This window comes from Aspergillus ochraceoroseus (genome assembly GCF_002846915.1).
Source record: "Aspergillus ochraceoroseus IBT 24754 chromosome Unknown P175scaffold_4, whole genome shotgun sequence".
NCBI classification, from domain to species: Eukaryota; Fungi; Ascomycota; class Eurotiomycetes; order Eurotiales; family Aspergillaceae; genus Aspergillus; species Aspergillus ochraceoroseus.
Window position 1 is genome coordinate 2,387,700 of NW_024468479.1, and position 21,934 is coordinate 2,409,633.

General features: G+C 49.2%; 9 protein-coding genes across 9 annotated transcripts; 4 read left to right on the forward strand and 5 right to left on the reverse strand.

Annotated features, from left to right (window-relative positions):
* Positions 1-7: 7 nt before the first annotated feature.
* Positions 8-1,907, reverse strand: P175DRAFT_0501904 (glycoside hydrolase family 43 protein). The gene has a single exon (XM_040897266.1). It carries the CDS (start codon positions 1,860-1,862, stop codon positions 234-236), a length of 1,629 nt encoding a protein of 542 aa, XP_040752664.1. The 5' UTR covers positions 1,863-1,907; the 3' UTR covers positions 8-233.
* Positions 1,908-1,958: 51 nt separating this feature from the next.
* On the reverse strand, positions 1,959-2,421 carry P175DRAFT_0253453 (uncharacterized protein). The gene has a single exon (XM_040892702.1). It carries the CDS (start codon positions 2,334-2,336, stop codon positions 2,055-2,057), a length of 282 nt encoding a protein of 93 aa, XP_040752665.1. The 5' UTR covers positions 2,337-2,421; the 3' UTR covers positions 1,959-2,054.
* Positions 2,422-3,317: 896 nt separating this feature from the next.
* Positions 3,318-3,795, forward strand: P175DRAFT_0493546 (extracellular guanyl-specific ribonuclease RntA; the record flags this gene model as incomplete). Its single annotated transcript, XM_040895972.1, has 2 exons — positions 3,318-3,332; positions 3,394-3,795. 2 exons carry the CDS (start codon positions 3,318-3,320, stop codon positions 3,793-3,795), a joined length of 417 nt encoding a protein of 138 aa, XP_040752666.1.
* Positions 3,796-4,842: 1,047 nt separating this feature from the next.
* P175DRAFT_0547569 (uncharacterized protein) lies at positions 4,843-7,227 on the reverse strand (the record flags this gene model as incomplete). Its single annotated transcript, XM_040900411.1, has 5 exons — positions 4,843-5,316; positions 5,391-6,552; positions 6,595-6,748; positions 6,811-7,108; positions 7,150-7,227. The coding sequence occupies 5 exons, from the start codon at positions 7,225-7,227 to the stop codon at positions 4,954-4,956; spliced, it is 2,055 nt and encodes a 684-aa protein (XP_040752667.1). The 3' UTR covers positions 4,843-4,953.
* A 1,041-nt stretch (positions 7,228-8,268) lies between these two features.
* On the reverse strand, positions 8,269-8,750 carry P175DRAFT_0253505 (uncharacterized protein). The gene is made up of 2 exons (XM_040892703.1): positions 8,691-8,750; positions 8,269-8,632 (listed from the first exon to the last, which is right to left on the reverse strand). Exon 2 carries the CDS (start codon positions 8,543-8,545, stop codon positions 8,324-8,326), a length of 222 nt encoding a protein of 73 aa, XP_040752668.1. The 5' UTR covers positions 8,546-8,632; positions 8,691-8,750; the 3' UTR covers positions 8,269-8,323.
* Positions 8,410-9,423, forward strand: P175DRAFT_0253518 (uncharacterized protein). The gene is made up of 3 exons (XM_040892704.1): positions 8,410-8,620; positions 8,672-9,043; positions 9,106-9,423. Exons 1-3 carry the CDS (start codon positions 8,579-8,581, stop codon positions 9,262-9,264), a joined length of 573 nt encoding a protein of 190 aa, XP_040752669.1. The 5' UTR covers positions 8,410-8,578; the 3' UTR covers positions 9,265-9,423.
* Positions 9,424-10,240: 817 nt separating this feature from the next.
* On the forward strand, positions 10,241-13,565 carry P175DRAFT_0480185 (uncharacterized protein). The gene has a single exon (XM_040895421.1). The coding sequence runs from the start codon at positions 10,279-10,281 to the stop codon at positions 13,243-13,245; it is 2,967 nt and encodes a 988-aa protein (XP_040752670.1). The 5' UTR covers positions 10,241-10,278; the 3' UTR covers positions 13,246-13,565.
* Positions 13,566-15,685: 2,120 nt separating this feature from the next.
* On the forward strand, positions 15,686-18,033 carry P175DRAFT_0459655 (putative amino acid transporter). Its single transcript, XM_040894707.1, has 3 exons — positions 15,686-16,471; positions 16,539-17,374; positions 17,436-18,033. Exons 1-3 carry the CDS (start codon positions 15,987-15,989, stop codon positions 17,924-17,926), a joined length of 1,812 nt encoding a protein of 603 aa, XP_040752671.1. The 5' UTR covers positions 15,686-15,986; the 3' UTR covers positions 17,927-18,033.
* A 901-nt stretch (positions 18,034-18,934) lies between these two features.
* Positions 18,935-20,576, reverse strand: P175DRAFT_0557941 (uncharacterized protein). The gene is made up of 3 exons (XM_040900808.1): positions 19,657-20,576; positions 19,515-19,610; positions 18,935-19,447 (listed from the first exon to the last, which is right to left on the reverse strand). The coding sequence occupies exons 1-3, from the start codon at positions 20,367-20,369 to the stop codon at positions 19,111-19,113; spliced, it is 1,146 nt and encodes a 381-aa protein (XP_040752672.1). The 5' UTR covers positions 20,370-20,576; the 3' UTR covers positions 18,935-19,110.
* Between the last annotated feature and the right edge of the window lie 1,358 nt (positions 20,577-21,934).

Genomic DNA, 21,934 nt, shown 5'->3' on the forward strand with positions numbered 1-21,934 from the left:
TCCAGAATCCTATTCGTTCCTGTAGAGGTGCTACACGTGGCTCATGAGCTCGAGTTATTGGGCAAGGAGAGGGGCTTCTGGATGTACTCCGTATTACTCTCGAGTCGTTTTTAATCTATTCCTACGGATGACTACGCGGGAAATTTCTAACTAACTATGGTGCATGGATCAAGGGAACGTGGGCGCAGGAAGCGTGTGGTGGAGGAAGGACTGGCTACTCGGTATGTATAAGCTCAATGCGTCGTTGTGATCTCGTATCGATCGGCCGCATCTTCGACCGGCCGGTATGTAAAAGAGTCAAACTTGGCCTGTATGGCGGTTCCATTGAGATCCGAACAGGCCACCCCCACAAATGCACCGGTGAAACTTCCGTGGCTTTGATGTCCTCCACATTCATCTGATACTATCGAAGCATCAAAGACCGGCCCAACCTTCTGGAGTTCTTGGCCCTCAAGGGCGTAAAAGAACTGCAGAGTCAGTCCTCCGCGGATGCTCGCGGCCAGTCGGACTCTTCCACCGTTGGGAATTGAAATGTGTTCTGGCGCGGGCATCTGCAGCTTTCCTTCAGGGTAAGAGGCCTCCGAGCTCATGATGTTGATTTCTCGCTGCCCATCGGACTGCGCTGTGACTGTCAAGTAGAAGAAGTTATATCGACAATAGTACACCACAAGGCCTGCAAATTGCCGCTCATCGGCGGGAGAAAACTCCACCGTGGTTTCCGCATCGAAGGAGAAATGCGTCTGTCGACGGGCGATTAAGGCCTGCTCGAACCAGGACCCGATCGATTCTCGCCCGGTAAGGATGAGTTTTCCTTCGGAGACAACGAAGATCCGGTCTGTTTCTGGGGTGCGTAGCCACTGAAAGTCCTTGTGGAGGCTGTTTTCGAAAGTATAATGCTGCTGCGCCCAGTAATTGGTATCATCGCGAGCAGCGGGCAGATCCACATGCAAAGAGGGTGCAGGTCCGTTCTTGATGTAAAGCCAATCATCCTCGCCCCAGTAGGCTTCTTGAATGGCCGTTTCTCGCCCCAGCACACACCGCCGGTTCTGGCCGACTGGACGGCCTGTTAAATGCACAAGATAGCACTTCCCTTCCGGAGACTCGACTATATCTCCGTGACCCGCCCGTTGCAACGCGGTAAATGGGGTGTCCTTGGACGTAACGATGTGCTTCTGGGGATGGATTTCGTACGGTCCCCAGATGTCGCGCGACCTGGCGAGGGTGCAGGCATGATCATAGCCGGTACCTCCCTCGGCCGTCAAAAGATAATACCAGCCATGACGTCTATACAGATGAGGCCCTTCTACCAGGTCCAGCTCTGTTCCTTGAAAGATGTTCTTTCGTGGCCCGACAAGCTTGCCTGCCTTGTAGTCGAATTCCTGCAAAGCGATCCCGGCGAAGTTGCGCGAACGACCTCGATGATCCCACAGCATATTGACGAACCATTTACGGCCGTCATCATCATGGAATAGGGAAGGGTCGAAGCCGGATGAATTTGCGTACACGGGCTCAGACCACGGCCCTTGGATCGATGGCGCGTTCACAATATAATTATGGGAATCCTTGAAAGAGCCATCCTTACGGGTCATATAAGTATACACCAACCAGAACCTATCGCCATCGTAGGAGAGACACGGCGCCCATACACCACAGCTGTCGGGGACACCTCGCAGGTCAAGCTGACTCTTCCGATTCAGTGGTCGCACAACAAGCTCCCAATTAGCCAAGTCTCTTGAATGGTGGATTTGCACCCCAGGATACCACTCGAAGGTAGAGGTGGCGATATAATAGTCATCTCCCACCCGGATGATGGACGGATCCGGGTTGAAGCCGGGGAGGATGGGATTGCGTACGGGCGGCATGGTCTATGACGGATCAACAGCAGTGTTTTTAAAATATCATGAAGTTCAAAACAAGGACGAGAAAAGAATTGAAAAGGCCATCCTTAAAGGAAGCACAATCTCGGTTGCATATATTCATTTAACCGGACCAATTTCCCCGCACTGGATGGCTAAATACTTTATTTAGCCTAAGCCAGCGCGGGGCAACTGGGTTTAGAGTCCGTCAAGGCTGTTTCTTGCCAGGGAACTGGATATTGCCTGTGTTGCCATAGGAGTTGGAGCCGCTGTGACGGCACTCTCCCTGTCTGTTGAGGAATGGCAGCTCTTCGCCGGCTTCGAGCTGAGTATGGATAACCACGAAGCAAAAGACCAGAAGCCGGTGATGAGTTGGAGAAACCGCAACAGCCAGTTACTAGGAGGCGAGCATCGCGATCCTGGTCCTACTTGGTGAGATTCAGAATACGGGGCAGTATGCAATGAATGGAACAAAATCATTAGAAATTGAAGGCGAGTTCGTCTAGCTCCTTCTTTAATCCATCATTCTAGCAGCAAATACATAGGATGTTGTAGAGTATTGCACAAATACTGATTGGGGCGAGTGTCTCCTCTGGTAACACAGGGTTAATATAGACATCTTACTCGTACCTAGGTAACCAATAGGCCGCGGCCAAAGGTACATCCATGAATGATCTCTTTTTGATTCACGATCTGCAACTCGCTTCCGGACAACCCGCATGAGATCGCTGTCCCTTCGGTTTACTCTGCACGTCCTCGGGAGGGTGTGCTAACACGAATTTATATAATTGCGTCCACCCACCCGCAACGCGTGGTTGTGATGGATCACTGGTCAGCAAAGGAAAACTCCCCGTCGAAAAATGAATGTCACTTTTATACCGCACTGGGGTATCGCTATTATTATTAGATATAGAATCAGATACGTGGCTAAAGACCCTTATTGGTATGATCGACATGATCCTCGAGATCCTCAATCGTCACAAGAAGTGGGCAGCATTTGGCCGATATTAATCGATTAGGGCTATCCTACATGGGGCAATTCGCCCGGCCAGGCATTATTGGACACAACCCCGTCAACCACTCCAGATTGTCTCTCAAAACCCCATTGATGCGCGACGCAGATATTATTTCTCACCCAACAAGTGAAGATCGGCAGGGCTCCAAACCTATGGACCAGTGTGTTGCGAGAACGTGCCGAAGCCCCTCGAATTCTGGTATGCTATCAGTGCCAGCGTGGGACGAAAAGGGGATGCGATGTAACCTGGGGGCCTTCTTCAAGAAACGCCAATGTTCGGGAGAGGCCGATTCAGGGTATCAGGGACATGGAAGACAGACAGAGGGAAGGAGGGAGGGGAATAAATAGTCGTGATTTTCCCCCGGGTTTTCGAGGACAAAAACAGAATCAAAATCAAAAACCTATTGCGATTCACACTTGCGGAGTTTGTTCAGACATCAGGCGCAATGGTCCAGCTCAAGGTACGGATTCGATCAGAGAGCGAGCCGGAAGGAAACAAACGCATACTAATAGTCGACCTAGACACTTTTGACTGTCCTTTGTCCCCTCCTCCTGTCCTCCGCCGTGGCTGCTGTCCCCACTGGCGAGAATGCTGGACTAAAGAACCGCGACAGCTGTGCCTATACCTGTGGCAGCACCTGCTACCGGGCCAGCGATGTGAGCGACGCTCAGGAACAAGGATACTCTCTGTACCAGTCTGGTGAAACTGTCCACAACTACCCGCACGTGTATCACGATTATGAAGGGTTCGACTTCCCTGTTTCGGGCACCTACTACGAGTTCCCCATTATGAGCTCCTATGAGGTGTACACCGGCGGTTCTCCTGGTGCAGACCGTGTGATTTTCAATGAAAACGATGAATTCGCTGGTATGATCACACATACCGGGGCCAGTGGGGATGACTTTGTGCAATGCAGCTCTTAAAATTTTCACGATGATTGGCATGAGAGTCGCGATTGGCCTATGTCGCAAGCAGGGTTTAGATGCTGTATTTAGTCTGTCCAAATACAGGTATTTCTTTGGAGAAGCTTGCCTATGGAAAAAATCACTCGGAGTGGTGTCACCGCTAGAAGCCCGAGAAATACGTGTGTCGAATCCAGAGAAGATATAAGGCAGCCCTATCGTATTTTTGAACCTCATTTGGCTTGTAGACATCTATAGGGATCACCGCAAAAGAATCCTGACGTCAACTCGCATGAGCTGGCATGAGGTGTAGTCAAGCTTCGACGCGCTCCTCCTTTGCAGAGCCCTTACAACCCGATAAACTGGACAGGGCTTCCAACGTGGTGTTGGAATGTGATGGGTTCGTCAGATCTCTTACATTAGGGCGCCCGGATTTGGAGCCTTTGAGTTTTACTGGGGGGATATTCTGCAATCCATCTTGCCTCTAGTCTTGCTGATAGTTAAAAAACAAAAAAGGAAAGAAAAACATACAACAGTCAGGATTCGCATGTGGTCACCCACCATACTACTAACTGACCGGCAAGTGGCTTGAGTACGGCTGAGCGGACGGGAAGCCCTATTTTCCACTTCCTATGGTCGTATGTGCTGGAAATGAGAGAAGAGAGACTCAAAGACGGCCTTTCTTAATGTCCTTGCTGTAAGCCACCGTCTGTAACAAGCATAAACACCAAATGTACTTCTTCTGGTGGTAGTCAACAACCAATAGCATTGCTCCTGGTGTCCGAAGTCGGACTATTACGTCTCCCGCAATGCAGAGGGTATCAAAGTGGTGGTGCCACTCTCCAATGGGAAAGATCCCTTGGTCCAAAACACTTGAAATATTGGGATAATAATGAGAGCGAAGATGCAACGGGCAAACTTCAGCCGTGAAAGGACCATCTTCAAGCCGAGTCTGCATGTTTTCGTTAGATTGCAGAACAGGGCATCACCGAGGGGGGTTTCATGCATACGGCTAGCCTTTGAAGGCATAAAATAAGGGTGGTATAACCTTTCGCTTCCTATATTGTAGGAATAACTTGAATGAAGATGGATGAAAGGGTTGCTCCCTACAGAGTACATATAATGCCAGACACTGTTTCCCAATTGAAAACCACTTCCTCTTATCCTAATTTACATAACCTACGACGTGCAGACGGTCATATTGTAATTGCAACTATTAGCAACGCCTCCTCCAGTAATGGATACGTCCTCAAAGAGCAAATTTGAACATGATGTACTGCCGCACAGGATGTAGTAATCTTGTCCTGTGGACGCCATCCATCCAGTAACATTTTCCCACAATATGTTCTCTACGATGACACCGGAGCTTGGGATACCGGTAGGACCTCCGTTGAGATAGTCTTGTTGGAGATCAATACCATAGACCGTGATGTTACTCAAGGCAATGTTGGAATAAGTGATATTCGAGATGAATCCCGTAGTGTTGTAGTTGGTCTTAATTCGAGCACCATTCTGGGAATTAATGACCCGCGAATCCGTAAACTGGGATGCCGTTAATAAAGAATAATAGTGAAAAAAAGAACAAGAAAAAGAAAGCTGAAGTCATCAGGGCTTACCAGGATATTTGTCACATTGTTGTTACTCTTTCCACCGATGGAACCGATGGACAATCCGTGGCCTCCACTACACAGCATGTCTGATACCGTCATGTTGTTTCCGCTAGTGATGGCAACGCAATCGTCCTGATTGTAGACCACATTCCATCGGATGGTAATGTTATAACTTCCACTGACATCGAATCCGTCAGAGTTGTGAGCCGCAGCCAGTCCCTTGCTTCGGCTATTTGGTGCGTTTCCAGCGGTATTGTTCAGGGTCAAGTCCTGGAAGACGACATTGGAACAACCGGTGATCTCAAACAGATGAACAGGCCAATTCTGAATGTATAGCTTCTCTATGATTGAGTTGCCCGTTACTTTGTTAACCATGATAAAGTGATCCGGCTTGGGTACTCCGCCATTGGATCCTTGACCGTCCCAATAAGCCTGGCCATTCCCATCAATCACGGCGCCCTCATTGGCAGTAATGGTGACCCCTTCTCCTCCAATGGTGATTGGATTGAAGGATGATGAGTTGATAAATCCGAATGTGGTCAGACCATCGAATGTCACTGTAGTTCCCGTTTGCAATTTGGATAGATCTATGGCAGATCCGTTGGGCGCCGCAATATTGGACAAGACAATACTAGTACATGAGGCCACCGCCGCAGAGATTTGGCCATGCTCGGTACAGGTACAGGGCGTTCCAGTGGTCGTGGTAGTAGAACTAACCGAAGTGCTCGTAGTGGACATGGTTGTCAATCTTGTTGAAACAGTTGAAGCGATCGACGATGTAGAGCTTGTATGAGTCTCACATTTCCTATCATCTTGACCCATATTCTTTCCATTCTCCCGACTGGAACACGACGGCCTGAAATCCGAACGATCGAGATAACTAGCGTCAATCCACCATTCATCCTCAAAGTTCTCACCAAGGATAGACTGAATTGCGATGGGGGCCTCCAGCTGTTCGCCGAAGCTCGCTCTTGGTCCCTCTTCCAGGATCGAACCTGGGCCGTAGTTTTTGTATTCGGCAAAGGTGACATTTTCGGGGTTAGGTGCACTGGTCGACCATTCTTTCCATCCCGCAGCCACAATGACATCGCTCAAGTAAGTCTCTTGAAAAACAACACGGGCAAAGGATCCCCAAGGCCGACCAAGAGAGTTACCCCCAGCTGGGATACTATCATTGATGCCAGACACATTTGACCGATGAATCACATACCAGGATGGATTGTCAGCGCTGTTACGGCCAGAAGCAGTCACACAGCCGGTGCCGATGGTTCGGATATCCACATTTTCAAACCACGCCAGAGCTGTCTGCCCAAAGATGAAATCAATCGCACCAACAATGAGACTTTTTGCATAGAGCTGGTATCCTTTGGCTCGGTCAGTACAACACAATCGTGAGTTTGCATCAATGATTAGCGTCGGTGCTCACCTGTCTCCGCCAGAATTGTGTCCTGGTAACCGATAAATTGGCATCCATAGTAGGCTTGATTAGTCTTATAAGCAGATATGGCCAGATTCTGGCCATTCTTACTAATGTGACCGAATGTGTTGAGAATCTTGAGATTGTACACTTTCGTATTGGTGTTCCACTGCCGCAAGGTTGCTGTGTGGTCGTCATTGGGTGTGTTGATCAAGGCAAGATCATACGAAATCGTCGCAGCATTGCCTTGGTACGATGTAGAATCGCAGGTATACCCCTGGATAGTCAAGTTGGACTTGTCCTTGCACTGGAGCCTGAACAAGGAAGCTTAAATTCATTATTCCATACAGGGTATCCGGGAAGTAGGTGCGATGCCACAGATCCAGCAATGCAGCCGGACAAAACAAGGGGGGAGTACCACAACATATTGATGAACAAAGACTGCTGCAATAACTAAATGCCTCTCCATTGCCCGAAGATGATGTCTATTTATGTATTTGCGGTCTCCTTGATCAACAAGCTTCTCTTTGCTGTCGTTAAGCTCTAAACGTTTCGAGCCTTAAATACGCGGGGAAATTTCTCCATCAATTGAACAAGAATCCCGAAATGATTGATATCTCCATTTTAATCTCTAATTCCACTGATTTCCCCGGATTTTTTTTCGTTGATTAGGGAAGAAGAATCTCCACCAGTAATCCACCCCAGAGTTCCATATAAACGCCATTAGCTTCGTCTGGGGAATTTTAGACTCAACCAGCACACTCGGAGTGTTTCCCCGGCCGAGGAAATTTTCCGTCAAACAGAGAAGCTGAATGAATAAGAAGAAGACGAAATGCGTTCGCTAGAGAAATCAGTATATTGTGGGGTATCGGGTTTGTAGGAAGAGTAACTCGTGTCGGCTGCGAGCCAGTCTGTTACAGATTGAGGCTAGGTTATTCTACCCAGCCTCTCTCTCGTCTGGATTCCGGGTGTATCTCAACTAAGAATATGCAGTTCGCGCACCATCATTCCCAAAGTGGATGCCCCGAGGTTTCAGGACAACGAGACTAATATGCCTACATGGGTATGTATGCGAGCGGCCCATTATACCTAGTTTGGGAACGCTGACGATAACCAGAGCCAACCAAAAATATCGATTATTGTTGAGGCAATGCAGAACTTTCTTCATGCAGCCAAGATGGCTATGTATGGTATGATCCAGCGCCATGTCTTCCACCATAATTTGACAGAGCAGCTTTTTGGCACCCGAGTCTGTTGGTTTGATGCCACGCTATCGGATGAGATTTGGACAGAGACTGGGACACTTGTACTGCACAGTGAATACCCTGCCACTGACCAAGATGCCATTCAATCCTGAGAGCCCAGTCAACGTCATGTAATGATTGTCTACTAGGTAGGTAAGATCTGCTATGGCTTCCTTTAGTTGTTGCTAATCTACTGTTACCCCTGCCATCATTCAATCCGAATAACCCAGGTGCCCTGTGATGTTATGTCGTGGCACGATTTGCGGCGTCGTTCATCATTATACCAGTGGAAACCAACAAATGGGGGCTATGAGACCCTGGGGCTGAAATTGTAGGACTAACCCTACCCTAATCCTTCTCGATGCCTCCATGAATAGAAATGATATCCAACCCGAGGGGGCCAAACTTGCCCATTCAAACAATATAAAAGGCGCAAGGTAAGTGATCGATCCATGGGCATTCTTCCCAAGCTCATAGTTCAGAAAAGAAAACTCAATCATCTCCCCTAGGTCCCGATTTCCCTGTTCTTAAACATGCACCCCCGGATTGCGCTCCTCTCCATTGTGTTACTGCCCGTGGTAAGTCACCTAGCCTTCTCGTTAGCACAAGACTAATACCAGCGGTAGACTCTAGGAGCTGCAGTACCATTTGAAAAGCGGGGACTTTTTATCCCTTCCTGGGAGGTAGAAGTGACCCCAGGCGGCGAAACGGTTGTTTTGAACGGTACAATTGAAGAAGTGCACGATGAACTCATCAAACTGAATCCGAAATGGGATGAAGACTTTCCGGTCAAGAAGCGTGATCTTCCGAAGCGTACCGACTTCTCCGGCTCAGACTATTCCTGTCAGGGTAGATGGGAGGCCTGCAGCTCCTCATACATTTACCAGGGAATAGAGTATTTGCGGAAAGTCAAAGGCCGCCCAGGCAATGGCGCCGGCCCTGGGAACTGTGGTCGAGTGAGTTGTTCGTGGAACTCAGCCATTTACTGGTGCAACGATGTAAAGCCCTCATACAGGAAATATCCAAGTCCGTTTGATAGTGGACTAATGACGTCAAACAGGACTCTAAAGGGAAGCTTCTCGAGAGCTTCGGAAGCATAGCAGATGGCGCGGAAAAGATTCTAGATAAGTGTACCTACGGGGCGATGCTACAGTGGACTAGTGGACAAGTCTTCCACGAGACCAACTGGAATGTTATCGTCCGAAAGGACGACTGCTAGACTTGGAGAGGCCTAGAGCTCAGAGGTGATGGTAGATTGAGTGAGTCTACTTCTTCACTACATGCATGTGCGACACGCCACGAGCCTGGTGGCCAGCTGTTATATGGATGGAGGCTAGTGTCAGGTATAGCAAAGAAAATTGAGGAAATTATAAAGGTTCAAGAGGTCTATTCATGGTAGATCGTAAACAATGCCTTCCTTTATATCCGTCTACGGTATATACTCACAACCGGATGCAGTCACGCCATAGTTACTAGGTAATGCTTGCCCTCGACTCTCTCGCCTGGGGGGTTAGCGACAAAGAGCTGCATATGGAATTAACCTCATGCAGAAACCCTTACCATCGGGCGAGGATAGGCCGCCATTCTTCCATAGCTCCCCCATATATTGGGTAGGTATTTGAAAACAAGCCTTATTTCTTTGGCTTAAGCTGTTTCGCTCCTATCATTAGCTCCGTGAATCCGCATAAGTATTTAGCTTGCGTATTCACAGTGTTTGTCCAAGGATGAAATGCGTCAATCGAGAGTCATTGCAGTAAACGCTGTTCCAACTCGACTTCAATCTCACCACAATTGATAGAGTACTCCATCAGACGCATTTTTCATAAAAAGACATTGATCCGTTCCCAGCACTGCTATCCTTAAACCCCAATCTGATTGGACCGTCTCCCTAGGGAGGCAAAATCTGTAGAGCTCAGCGTAAGGAGGAATGGGCCTTTCCTCGGTGACATGAATATCAGGGATATTTGTTCATTCCTACGAACTTGCAATAAGCCATTATCCAAGCCCTTTAGGGTCAAAACTACCCATGGTCTCCGCATAGCACTATATGAATCTGAACGCGATGCATGACGTCGACTCGGGTCTCGGTTAAGTATGCTGACACCGCATTCTTCATTCTGCCTCCGGACGCTGGGGGTTTCTTTCGTTCGCGTTGGATAACAGATCAGATCCCATTACTTTCCCCTGGGACATAAAGGAATACGAAAAGTTACATGCCGAGAGTGAGGAGAAAATGTCTGATGTCCAGCCTTCCGATGTTGGCGACGAAACGCAACACCATCACCGCCGCCTGGTTCTCCCTGCCTGGCTAGACCATTGGAATGCCCGGGACTTGAAGGTCCTTTTTCGCTGCTGCGCTGCGGCGTGGGTGGCATCACTGCTGATGTTCATTGGTCCTGCGTTGCAAAACATCGGGATCGCGACGTTCTTCGCGACGTTGATGCTGTATATTGTCCCTCCCAGTGGAATCCTGTTCATATACTTACTGGGGGCCTTCTCTTTGCTTTTTGGCATGTGCCTTGCATGGGCATGGGGGCTGCTCACCATGAAGGCCGCTTTAGCAGCGCGACCTGAAGCCCAGACCCAGGCGATGGTGCAGGCGTTGCAACGGGAAGCAGTCGCAGTCGCCAACCAAACCGGTATCAGCCCGTTATTGGAGGCCCAGATCTTGGTGCACGATGGCTTCATGCTCGACGCGCGCGTGACCGTCATTTTCTACGTGATGATCTGTCTCTTCGTCTACGTGATGTCCCGAATCCGGGCTGCAAATCCCAAGTTTGTGTTAACCCAGCTCTTCGGGATCATTGTCGCGGATCTCTTCTTACTCTTCGGTCCCACGTTGCCATCATTCAACGCTTTACTCCCCGAAGTCCTGGTCAAGCCGGGCGCCATCGGCATCGGCATTGGTGCTGCCTGCTGCCTCGTGTTTTTCCCGCAATCCACGTCCCATGTCGTGATGATCCAAATGGAACAGCTCCTGCGGCTAGGAGACGCGCCGTTGCGTCACACACGATCGCGGTTCGCTGGCGACTCAATTGCCCTCGAACAGCTCCTGGCCACAAAGACCAAGATGATTGGAATTTTCAAAGCGATGCATGCGGCATTGGCATTTTTGCCCATCGACTTTTCCCGCGGTCGGTGGAGCTCAGACGACATTAAAAACCTTCAAGCTCCCTTACGACAGGTAGTTCTCGCAGTGCTATCCCTGAACGACTATCATATCGCGCGGATCCGCGTAGACCAAAAGCTGGCGAGCTTGCCGACGGCGTCCGATACTGACAGAACTGCTGCACATGAAAAGCGACCCCATCCTGTAGGTCAATGGCAGCTCCAGGAAAGCGCAGATTTGATCCAGATACTCAAAAGCCTAGACTATGGAGTCATTCGATCGCAGACGCTAGATATCTTGAATCGGTCTACACACGAGGTCCTCAGCCGGTCGTCGGAGTCGCTTGATATCATTGCGCAGTGCATCCACACCGTCAACTCTGGCCGTTGGTTCCGTCGGCCGACTCAGCACCGAGTGGATGAACTGATGGTGCAGACCAACGCGATGCTGCAGAATTTGCGATCCGCCAAGGCACTGTGCGCTGTGGAAACTACAGAACGGCTGATTGAAAATCATGCCGATTTGTTCGACGCTGATGGTCATCTGAAGGCACCCGACGAACTGACGCCATATTCCCTGCGAGGAATGGTCATCGGTATGGTAGTCGAGGAGCGTATTCTTGACGTAGCAACGGCCCTTGAACAGCTCATGACGCAGCTGGTCGCCCTGATGGCGAAGCGGACCAAAGACCGTTTCTGGTTTCCTTCTAGACTGCGATATGCCTTCTCCTGGCTAGGTAACAGGCATCAAGACGCCCCTGTGCCTGGTCTCGCCACGGACTCTACGGTCAGTCCTGACGATGTAGAGGACCAGGCTAAAGAGGCCCAACGGCAATTGAAGATCAGCCGTGGCTACGGTCGACCGATTCGCCGCAGTGTCCTGAGCCGAATACTCAGGGCTTCCTATCGCTGGTTCACCAACCCGGGAGGCATATACGCCCTTCGCATGGTCGTCGTTACCATTGCCACAGCTATCCCCGCCTCTCTGCCGCAGACCGCGGGGTTTTATTACCGAGAGAAAGGCATCTGGGGGATTATCACGGCGCAGACCACCGTGCTGGTATACATGGCGGATTTCACATTATCTCTGGTTAGTCGAACAGCCGGTACGGTCGTTGGCGGAGTGCTCGCGATGGTGGCCTGGTATATTGGTTCCGGGGACGGTCCTGGGAATCCCTATGGACTAGCAGCAATCACGGCCCTCATGACTATAATCCTAATGTGGTGGCGTTTGTTTCTTCCGCCAGCATTTACCATCGCGGCCGTCATGAGCGGGGCAACTTTTGTTCTGGTCATCGGCTTCAGCTATGATGACGGGCATACGCAGCAATACGGTCTCCCCGGTCGCGGATATGTGGCGTTTTGGAAGCGCCTGGTGACCGTGCTGCTTGGAGTTGTCGCCGCGCTCATTGTGCAGATATTTCCTCGGCCGCCGTCGGCAACGCGACATGTCTGCAAGACACTCTCCAACACAATGCGTACACTGTCCGATCACTATGCGCTCCTGTTATCGCACTGGGGACGCACGGAAGGGAGCCGTTTCCTGGGGCCCGTTGCCGAGAAAATCTCCATAGAAGTTGCGGAAGGCTTGATGGCAATCCAGGATTCCATCAGCGTGCTGAAATTCGAAATGACGCTCGGCCCGTTCAACCAACAAGCCCTAGCAGAGACGCGTGTATTGTGCCAGGATTTGAACCAGAGCCTCGGCAGACTACTAGCATTGTCCGCAACCCTTCCACCAGAGTTTCAAACGCGGCTGGCGCAGACAACCGGCATGTTAGATGACGACCATATCGGGGACATCATGGCCGTCCTAAGCGTGATCGAGCAGGCCCTCAAATCCGGTATTGCGTTACCCGAACGCCTGCCCACCCCATTAATCAAACGGTGCTACAATGCGTGGTACTCGCGAAATCGGGCGGCCGAATTGAGCACCACCTTATTTCGCGACGAAAATTATCGCCGGTACTGTGTGGCCATCAGTGCATACCTCAAATTCTTGTCAACGATTGACGACATTGTTCTGGTACTCAAAGGGGCACTAGGAGAATCGCATATCATTCAAACGTGGGAGACTGATGTGCCGGTTTAATAGCGAACGGGGCAGCTAACAAGTCTATATACCGGAAGAAAAATCGCAATTCATCAATATTCTGTCAGACACGACAGGACCTAGCGACACTGGGGAGACATCTTTGTATGTATCTATCTATGATAGCTTTTCTGCTGTCGTCTCGTTAAACGGTCACCCTCCGGAAAAGCGCCAGATATCACTTGAGCTTCCAGTTATCTCTGTATATCCGGGAACATACGGTTCAGATGGTGGCATCAACAAGCCTCTCCCGGCTCGTCAACTGTATTCATAGGATGTGCCGCCGAGTCAGAAATGCTCTTGTTTGATTTGATTTGATTTGAATTTTTTTTTTTTCATGGACCACCAATCATAAACCAGACATGTCAAGTAAACTACTCCGTAGCTGTATACTCTTCCAGTTACAACATATGCTTCATATAGGCTAAGAGACCACTATAACCACTCCTGTGGCTGGTTATGCCGAATCTCCCTTATCAGGCATCATATATACCTTTCAGGGTACGGGGTATATCCCCCTTCTATAGACATCGTGGCACGGCCCCTATTATGAAAACAGAAATAATAAACGGGGAATATCCGCCTAAATAGTGAATAACAGGAATAAATACCGTCTATACTTGTTAATCTCGTTTACCATTACCAATTTTCAGTAGTCATCAAGAATTCTCTACTGATATAAGAAAGGTTAATAGACTGCGTGAGAGTAACACACACGGACAGCTTTTCTGTTCCAGTTGGAATACAGGAGATATGAGTTGGATAGACCTACCTGGTTCTGGAGGGACTGGTTTTTGAGTCAAATCCACAGTGCGCACAGTGATATGTCCTTGAAATTTACGGGATGGGAAGAAGGTCTATCAGCGCGGTAAACCCTCTGATTTGCGAGAGAGATGGAATCAGTCCCCGCCCGGGCTTGACTCGTATACGGTGGCAACTGCGTTTGAATAAGAAACACCAAGAATTGGCCGTCGATTACTAGCAGTGCGTATGATTTTTCAATCTTCTAGTTAGTTCACTAGTTCAAGGCTTGACACCCTGCCTAAGCTTTTTGATGGGATCCTTCGGCTCCACCGAACGGAACCATGGTCCATTTTGAATAGATTAATATAAATGATAAATATAGATTTGGAAATACTACCTTAGTACGGAGTAGGCGGCGAAATTTCTGCTGCTGTTGCCCCGGGAAGTTTGGTGAAGATATGCTTAAGGCGAGCGAAGACATAGAGAGAGAATCCCATCATGTATATCTCTTCCTCGGCTCTTCCCTTCCCTCTTCCCTTCCCTCTTCCCACCTGATGGAACAAATAACATAGTTTGAGTATACATAGGTACGCACTTGCCTGATCCAGGATAAGCTCTATCTCTCTAAACCGGATCCAACCTGGTGCTCATCGGTCAAGCTTTTTTCTTTGCGGGAACAGACCAAGGTGGAGCATTTCCATCCTCTGATTTGAAAAGACCCTTTTTAAAGACCCCTCTTCGCTTGACTGGATCAGGAAGGTGAAACTAATCCTGGCCGCCACCAATACTACGTTGACTCCCAGGAAGATTAGCCAGTGGATGCTCCTGGCTTGATATCGCCATGGGGGATGAGACATTTTCCTGCCGATTATATCCGAGAAGAGAGCTTGATTCTGAAAGACATCTTTCTTTCAAGACCGGTTGATATGGATAATTGGGATTATTTCCCTCAGACCTCATGTGATTGGTTTCAATGGCGTTTAACTAGAACCATGGTTTACGCTGCGAGATAGGAGTAGAAAAAGAGCAGGAGGAGGGAGCTTAACCCTAACAGAGGCACTGTTCTGATAGGTGACTCTTGAGGGCTCTTAATTTGATGACATTGGTCTCGACTCTCACTCCCAATCGCCAACATCTCTTGGATAGGAACAGACCTCTCTACTCCGTAGCTGGCCATCACGCAATCCAGAGCTATCCATGTCACTAGCCGTCAAATCAGGGGCACAGACATCGCTCGCCGGGCAATTCTGGGGTATTATGGCCAACAGTTTGATATAGATGGAGGTTCATATGGTCCGCCGACAATATCCTTGCTTATGGCTGCTATCTGAAGCTAGGACTCCGGAGTAACTCCTCTATCTCTCTCGCCATCGTATGAGGTAGAACCAATAGCTGTGGCCTGCTGGATGGTGGTCTCAAGCATGGACCGAATTATGGTCTCGTGGTTCAACTTCCCCGGGTTTGCGTCTCTTATCTGTCCATCAATTAATATTTCATAACTGTGAATAATACCTGTGACAGAGACAACGTGCTAGCGGGCCCTTCTATGCCCATTCCAATGATTCCATCCGGTGGAGCGCGTCCACCAGTGGCCGGTCCCCGACTTTTAGAAGCATGCTTGGAGGGTTTAGACTTTGCTCGCCATTCCCGCCACTGACACATGTGGGGGATGCTTTTTTTTTTTTTCTTATCCTCGAAGTCTTGCATTATCACAAGTCGCCTCTTATCCTATCAAGATAATATCGCAATCTCATGGCGTTGGGGTTCGCCTCGCGTCTCATGGGCCCTTCAACCCTACAACCCTAACGCGCCGACTCTTGCTCTTGCTCTTATTTATTTATCCTCCAGCTGGTCCCACGGAGTTTCGGCTTGTTCGTTTCTTTGCCATCCTCTTTCTTTACTCTGTTCCATTTTGATTTTTACTTTTCTTTTTTGGAATTCCCCTTCTACCCCCCCCCCCTCCATCTTCGGTGTCTTGCCTTTACCTTAGTCCCACAATGGCTCAGCCTGCCAGTCTTGTGCTGGACCGTGGTGACCCGCGTCTTCATGAGAAGGAGCGTGATGTGCTGGATGCCGTAGACTATGGAGTCACCCCGACTGATGGCCAGGCGATCAAGCCCCATCATCGCAAGCCGCATGACTCGACTGTCACTTTCGAGGAGTACTACTACTACGCACAGTTGACTCGTGCCGAGGAAGACCAGCACGCGGACGAGCATGAAGGCGAGAAAGGCATACTGTCCATCATTTTTCCCAGCAAGGGCGATGGAGGCGTTAAGCAGGTTTCGAACAACGTCACCCGTGATGCCACGACCATCAACACCAGTGATCCTGCCACGCGATTTACGATTACGGATGAGGAGTGGACCAATGCATCGCGTGCCTTCCGTACAGCGACCCGTAGCGCCGCTTTCTATCTGATCACCACCGATATTCTTGGTCCTTTCGGTCTCCCCTATGCATTTGCAAGTATGGGATGGGGGTAAGTTGCACCCTCCACCGTGATAATATAGACCAACACTCATTTTTTTTTTTGTTTCTCTCCACAGTCCTGGCGTGGCTTTGTTCACTGTGTTCGCCGGTCTGGCCGGTTACTCGGGCTATCTTCTCTGGGACTCTTTCCTCGGTCTTGATTCATATCAATTCCCTCTGCGCAGCTTCGGTGACATGGGCTTCCGTCTCTATGGACGATGGGTGCGCTATATGTTCAACATCCTGCAGAGCCTCCAGCTGTTGCTCAACGTCGGCCTGATTGTCATCTCTAACGGCGAGGCGCTTTCGCAAGCGGCTCAATTCAAGCTTTGCTTCATCATCTGCTGTCTCATTTGGGCCCTGGTCGGTTTTGTCACGGGCCAGATTCGTTCCCTCCAGAAGTTCGGATGGCTGGCGAATGCGGCCGTGTGGCTGAACCTCATTTGCATGTTTATCAGTATGGGTGGAGCGGCCCATTCGCCTCCCAACTATGCCGCTGCTTCCCAGTCTGCGGGCGCCAGTTTGGACGGTGGTCTGTTGGTCACCCCCGTCAATGGCGTCTACCCCGCGGTGACCACGAGCGGTGGCCTCCCGAATTCTGGTGGCTTCACCGGCTCTGTTAGTGGTGCCATGCAGGCTGTCTTCTCCTACGGTGGTGCTATGGTGTTCCCCGAGTTCATGGCCGAGATGAAGCGACCTAAGGATTTCTTGTCCGCTATGTGGGGAGCCCAGTTCTTTATTTACATTTGCTACATGTTCTACGGACTTTTCATGTACGGATACCAGGGACAGTATGTTGTGAATCCTAGCTATCTGGGAATCAGCAAGTACAGCATCCAGACCGCGGGTAACGTCTTTGCCATGATCAGCGCCGTCATTGCCGCTGCCCTGTACGGTAACATTGGTATTAAAGGTTTGTCTGCTTCACTCCGGTTCGATTATCCCAAGCACCTCCTCTAACCGGTCTCCTTCAGTGATCTACAATAACATCTTTGTCGAAATGCTCCACGCACCCCCCTTGAACACCAGAGCGGGCAAGGTCGTGTGGGCCGGTATGATCCCGGTCTACTGGGGGATCGCCTTTGTAATTGCAGCAGGTATCCCGAACTTCTCGGGCCTGACTTCTGTGGTCGCCGCGTTCTGTATCCTCCAGTTTACCTACACTTTCCCCCCCATGCTGGCTACTGCCTACTGGATCAAGCGCGCTGCCCTTCAGACTGGTGAAGGCTTCGACCCCAACACCGGCGAGACCGTTCGACATGATTCTGGAATTAAGCGTCTTTTCCGTGGCTTCGCGGCGATGGACAGGAAAAGGCTGACTATGAGCATGTTCAACATCCTCTACTTCTTTGGTGCGCTGGTGCTTGCAGCTTTGGGCGCTTATTCTGCTATTGAGGTGTTGATTTCAGCCTTCCAATCTAGCACCGCAACATCATTTGTGTGCCAGAGTCCTTTGGATGGTTAAGAATCCCATGGCTGGGCCCTTTCATAAATTACGCCCTATGTTGGTAGTATTTTGTACATATAATGTCCTCGGCAGAGTATGCATTGTTTCCTTTTTTTTTTTTTTTTCCACGTTCGGAATTGCTGTATGCAGGGGAAATTACCTTTTGTCTCTGACTATTAGATATTTTAAATATCTCCTAATTGCCAAAGAAAATCCGTTTCTCCCGTTCCATTGCGGGCCCACTCCGTCCACTCTGAGTCGTGATACCAGGAATGTCCCGACGCCACGCCCCGCCAGCTGGTGGCCAATTGTTTTTGAAACCAAAGCTGAATTGTCGGATCCGAAATAGATGCTTCTATACGGAGTACGATTGATTGATGACTTTAGCAGCGGGCTGTTCCGCTTAATAGGTACCATCCCAGCAGTTTATCAACCACCGGTCTCCTATTCCTGCGGCGAGGCAATTTTCTGGCTCACAATGGACCCATGCTTGAATCAATGCACATGCCATTTGTTTGCGGCCGCTAATGAGGGGATAATGGCATGGAATCTCATTTACGGCCGGAATCCGAGTGTGATGGACGATCCAATCGGGGGATTTAGTCCGTGACATCAAGGACGGCAAGGGGATCCTATTGTTGTTCCCTGATAGCGTGAGGGCCTATCCTTTCCTTTCCATCGGCTTGTTCAGTTAACGTGGATAACTCCATGATTCGATGAAGGTAGGACCGCTTATCTTCGAGAGCCGACTAAAAGAACGCGATGTTACCCTCCATTGCTTTACTGAAGCTTGTTTCCCAATCCTTCCGTGGCCAAATCGGAACCTTGGAAAGGTCGGGGTCCCGCTAAAAAAACCCATCTCCTCTTTAGACCGAAGTTAATAGTTAGTTGTCCGTAATTGAATTGAATCATTTCTAGGCAAAGTTGTCATGATCGTAGAGAAAGGGCTGCTCTCAGAATATACGATTTAGCTTATTGCGAGTGTTTAACTAGTTACTCACTAGGCTATTCAACACATCCATATATATCGTTGGTTATGTTATATCCACTCATCGCAAAACGAAACCCTAACCCTAAAAGGAATTCGGTATGGGTTCAATCCAGGTAAAGTCAATGTGAGATGAATGTATTAAAATCATGTTTCAGAACTGGTCCATTATGGAAAAGAAACAGCGTAGAAAAATCGAATTCAAAGTTATTGCTCAGGTGTGGATATATTCCGTTTGAACGTGGATGGTCTTCATAATACCAGACCTAGAATTACGTTCCTCATCAGGATTGAGAAGAGACGCTGCACTGACATGAGCATCATTTATGACCCCCATCTCATAGTAACAGTTATGGAGATCGTTGGCGCTGGGATCGGTGATGGCAGCCCCCTTTGGCTCCGTGCGTGTGCTTCGACCTCGCCGGGTGCAGCTGGACGTGTTGCCGTATGTAGGCGGCGACTGAGATGTACTCCGGCCCCGAACGAATTTGAAAAAGCCAGGAAGCATCGGGATTGCCCCCGATAATATCGCAGAGCAAATCTCGCCGAGCCTGGATGGTAATGAGCGACTGGGCTCCCTGGAGTATCATCCTGTGGAAGAGGCAGTTCTGTACTTACGCCCAATGCCCCACAGGGGCAATTCCCCAGGTAAAATCCCCGGTTCTCGTTAAGAGTATGCTGTATATCAGGCGAAATACGCTAGAAATACATCCTCTGCGCCTTGTTAGCTTCAACCCTTCTTGGCTGGGGGTCTTCGTACAGAACACCGGTTCCAAATACCACGCCCAGAATCAGCTTGCTTTTAGGAGGAAGACGAAGCCGCATTATAACTGTCAGTGGAAGTAGCAGTATAGTCATGTCGGACAGCACATTGAGAGCAGAGGAAGCGATAAGAGACCCAGTGGAGGAGATACACCGACCCGGGAGCTCAGGGTTCCATAGCTTCTCACGAGGGATACAGGCCAACGCGAAGCTTAGCATGATGGCCAGATAGCATGGGACGTTAGTCCAGAGCAGTATCTCGTGCAGCCAGTAAAGCTTCCCATATTTGCCGACGACAAACATTCGCTTCATCTGTAAGAGCAAAGCCACTTTGGCACCCAGGATGGTGGGGCAGTATATGATTTCGAGGATATTTGCCAATTTGATAACGCTTTGTACATGTCCCACAGATACATTCCATTGATGAGTGCCTTGACCCATATGTACTGCTTGTATTATAAAGCCCGTGAAAGTGTAGAGCCCGATGAGAGACAAGATGAGAATATATTCTTCCAATTGCACCCTGCGCAAAACCCTGGCTTTCATGAATACACGAAGAAGAACTGCGATCGTTGAAAGAGATACAGTGACCCCGGCTGTTGCAGACGTATAGTTCTGAAGAGAGTAGGGATTATCGAGGTTGTTGGTCTGTCCTGCTGGCGGTGCCAGTCCTGGAGCGCTATTAGGGTCAATGTCAACGGCGTGGGACATGGTTCGTCGTCTGTTGAGGAGGGTGGGTACGTATTACTTGCAAATGTGAGGTGATAGGAAAACCAGTCAAGTCAAGAAGGACAGCATTTTATCTGGAACATGGCCTGAAAACCTGATGGCCGATTTGCAGCAACGTCTCTCGGATTCATAAAGCAACATTGTAGAGGTAGAAAAAAGAATAGCGAAAGGGCAGTTGCAAAACAAAATCCACAACAAAGAAAGAATAGACACAAAGAAGAAGGCTTTCACAGGGTGACTTGTCTATTTCTGTATCTCCAAGCTCCACTAGTGAACATCCCACGCAGCTTTTGTATGGTCAATCTGTAAAAGAAGGTGGGCACTGACTACCACCAATTGGCTCCTTTAATGTTCTATACGAGCTTTCCCTGCCTGAAGGGATTGATTACCCTGCATATCTCCATACATCCCCGTGCGTTCTTTCTTGATCACCCCTTACTCGAATGACAAAATGAGACTAGTGGAGGTCCTAATTGCACGGTGCATCCAGGAGCGCTGGCTGTAACTTGAGAGACAGCGAATGGTCTCTAGCCGCTAGCAGAGATCAGCACGATTTTACCTCATTTAACGAAGAAGGTCCTGGCAAGGCCTAAAAAGGGGTGTACGGAGTATTGAATGCGGCGATTTCGGGTTTACAACAAGTTGCATATGCCCAATAGATGTGACATCCACCAATATTCCTCGTGGTCAATGGGACTCTCATGGACACTGATCAAGACGGGGCTTGGGGCTCATCACCGTATAGGAAAGGATCTCGACGAGAGAGTCAGGGTTCGGCTTCTGGAAAACCATGAGAACAGCTATAGAACCGTAAGGTGGATTGATCCGAGCGTATTACACTGGTTCTTGGGGTGCGAAAGAGGCGGCCCAGTAGTTGATGGAGATGATAAAAGTGCCGTCTTGAACTTGAACTTGCCTTCATCTTCAGGTGTACCACAGTCACAAACCAGATTGTCTGGAATGACTGATAGTTCCCGCAAGAGCGCAAATATGGGGTAGAAACCTTTGGACCGGGAAATACCTTTTCTGTCTCTATGTTTATTCCTAGAACTGGTTGCAACCGGTGGATTCGTTTCATAGGGTTGGTTCTCTATGCAGTCGTAATTCCTATCCCTCTATAGTAACCCAATTTTTGAAATGCACCATGCTGGGCAATTGAGGCTCTAGGCTACTGTCAAGCTTCGCCATTCATACAAGTAGCTGTGGAATATACACCCGCCTTGCATTGATAGCTTTCTCTATTTTATCATACACGTTCGTGGACAGTAGTAGGTGTATCTCTGTCGCGAAGAAGATACGCAACTATTGTACACGCTCATATGCTAAAAATCAAAACCCCAGGGAAGATTTTATCTTGGGAGCTTGTATATGTATATATTACATGTATCCCGTGTGTGGATGTGTCTAACAGCCTGTCTGGCCGTTGCAAAAACTTGCAAGTTCAGTCTCAGAATAAAGGCACCTGTTGTTCTCCGTACCTTTCAAGTCCCAACAAAAGCAGTGCAGAAAAAGAAGCGAGCTGGCCGCCCAGGAGAAGGACGAATTCA